At 34.8% G+C, this 2,557-nt stretch overlaps 1 protein-coding gene across 1 annotated transcript in view; it reads left to right on the top strand.

Annotated features, from left to right (window-relative positions):
• Window positions 1–2,557, top strand: part of CSF2RB (colony stimulating factor 2 receptor subunit beta) — a gene marked incomplete in the record, with an annotated part of 27,746 nt that overhangs the window by 17,409 nt on the left and 7,780 nt on the right. The window contains 3 exon segments of the mRNA XM_072421241.1: window positions 1–83; window positions 331–400; window positions 2,301–2,392. Coding sequence (XP_072277342.1) covers window positions 1–83; window positions 331–400; window positions 2,301–2,392 — 245 coding nt within the window.

Here is a 2,557-nt window from a genome sequence, read left to right as displayed (position 1 = left end):
ACAAAGCTCATATGTATATCGGCCTTTATTATCTCCGCCATTGTTTCAGTCTTTGCTTTTTTTGCATTGAGGTATTACAAGAGGTGAGTGTGAATGATAAAGGCAAGGGGCAATGTAAGGGCTAAATCATAAGCTTGGGCTAAATGTATGTCACCTACATGACCAATTGCTTGTGATTAAAGCATCCTGTGATCAAATGCTAATGTCAGTAAAGTTGTGCGCTATGGAGAAAGCTACAAAATAGCATTATTAATTGAATTATAATAATTTATATATTAATTAAAGTGTTTATTATTCTGAGCATGCATTCTGTGTGATCTGTATTTTCAGGTGGAGGCAAAGGCTAGATGATTCTTTACCCAATCCCAGAAAGAGCAAACTACTTAGCAGTCATCCACTGGTAAGTAAATGGAAATTCATAATTAATCTGCTTGTAAACAGTATTGATCAATAGCTCTTTCATGAAATGGTGATCAATCATAAAAGTGACGATCATATCAGTTGATTGGCACTTTTATGAATGGGGAGATGCCTTTAGTCCTATTTCTGCTAAAATAATGGCTCTTTGCTGGTGTTTATGCTGCAAATAATATATTCTAACCTGGGATCTCTTTCCCAGAAATCTGTGGATGGAGAGGAAATAAATCTCCAGGAAATTAGAGGATTTTCACATTAACAGCTTTTTTGTTCCAATCTGTTTTTCTACTCGGAAAAGTTTAATGCATTTCCACACTTATTTTTCATCCAAATCTTGCACACTACACAGTTGTTGAAAGATTATAGGGACATGTTTTACCACCTGTAAAACCTAACTAAATCCATATATTTATACAAGTCAAATTCCTAAAGCAATCATATTGATTAGTGCAGCGGTCGCCAACCTTTCGGACCTCATGGACCACTAAATTCATAATTTTAAATCCTGCAGACCATTATTATGAATTTTTGATAAAAGATAAATACATTTGTAACATAATGATCTTCCTAATGGTGCTGACAAGGACTGTGGCGGCTCCGATTCATTGATCAGCTCATGGTTAAGTGAAGTATTACTATTGTTACTATTATCATTAGTTGCATTATCTTTGGTATTACTAAAGAAATGCAAAATATTAGTTTGCTTTTTCTCACTCACTATGGGTTTATTTCATTCTAAGACCAAACAAGAAATGATCGTTATCAAAGTCAAACTATTTGATGCCATTAAATATAACAGGTAAAGAAAATACACAGGTAAGGTCATACTTACCTAAAAGAACATCTGAGAAATAAACAAATAAAATAAAACAATGGGATGAGAATCGGTATTGGTGGAGCGGGGTGACTCCCCGGTAATGGTGGAAACAATACTGAAGCGTACGGCTCGGTAACGGTTCCCTCATACAACTTAATACTACACTGACGTCACGCTGCGCCTCCCTTGTTTTTCTGTCTCTAGTACAGTTCAATTTAGTACAATATAAAGGTGAAAATTCTCATTCAAAATATAAGAATTTATTAGAATATTATTTTTGTTTTATTGTTAATTGGACATAAAAAATGCAAATAATGTCCAAATTTTTCTGTGTACCACCAAAATTTTCTCACGGACCACTTGTTGGTGACCGCTGGATTAGTGGACATCTGGAACTGAACTACATAAAAACCCATTGTGTAGCTGTGTCTTTATAAACATGCCTTTTATTTTCCTGTTAACAGACGGAGGTTGTCCAACTGATCATCCCCTACTTCTTGCTCCTCCGGTAGAGACATGGACCAATATGTATAATAATATATAATATATAACAATACAGGAATGCTGGGAAATATAATGTGGCATGTATTGTTCTTGTTATGTTGGGTGTCTTGTAACATCTGTCTGAATCTCCCATCGGCTGAATTTAGAGAAGTGAGGAAATAGCTGTAATACAGGGTGCACATTAATTGGGTATTTTGTCCACCACCGCTTCTGTTTGTATTCCTTTATCAACCTAATTGCTTTTAGAATGTGTTCTGTACAGCTGTAGGTTTACTTGGGCTTTAAATCAATATTTTATATCCATTCTATAGTATCTGCTAAGGGAAAATCACAGGACATACTACTATGATACGTTTTTGCAAAGAATAAAAAATGATTGTTAATTTCAGCTCTGCATTCTGTTGACCGTACACAATATTTTATACTTTTACTACACAGAAAAAAGAAAGAACCACATGCTATAACTTGTTTAGTAAAGTGTAAAAGGGTAAAACTATTTAAACTCCTTTATTTTAAACGTATAATTTCTTTATAATCAAACATAATGATGTTTATTTTTAAGGGATACTGGAAACAGAGCTTCTACCCATTCATGCATCACCGTGCATTCTTTTATGCAGAAGAGGAGGAACCTTCAATATGTGTTCCAGTCAGGTGAGAACTAATATCCGAATGAGTAGAAATGCAGAACATTTTTAAATATGACCCACAAACCATGACTAGGGTACAGCATAAGAAGTCCTTCCTGCTGTAACCAATTAATCGAACCCCCCAACAACCACTTACCCCACAAAGGACTATTACAACATTTTTGGAAGA

This window comes from Pyxicephalus adspersus, chromosome 8, assembly GCF_032062135.1.
Source record: "Pyxicephalus adspersus chromosome 8, UCB_Pads_2.0, whole genome shotgun sequence".
In the NCBI taxonomy this organism is placed as follows: Eukaryota; Metazoa; Chordata; class Amphibia; order Anura; family Pyxicephalidae; genus Pyxicephalus; species Pyxicephalus adspersus.
The sequence above is the reverse complement of the archived record's forward strand: the minus strand, read 5'-3'. Positions and strand labels throughout refer to the sequence as shown.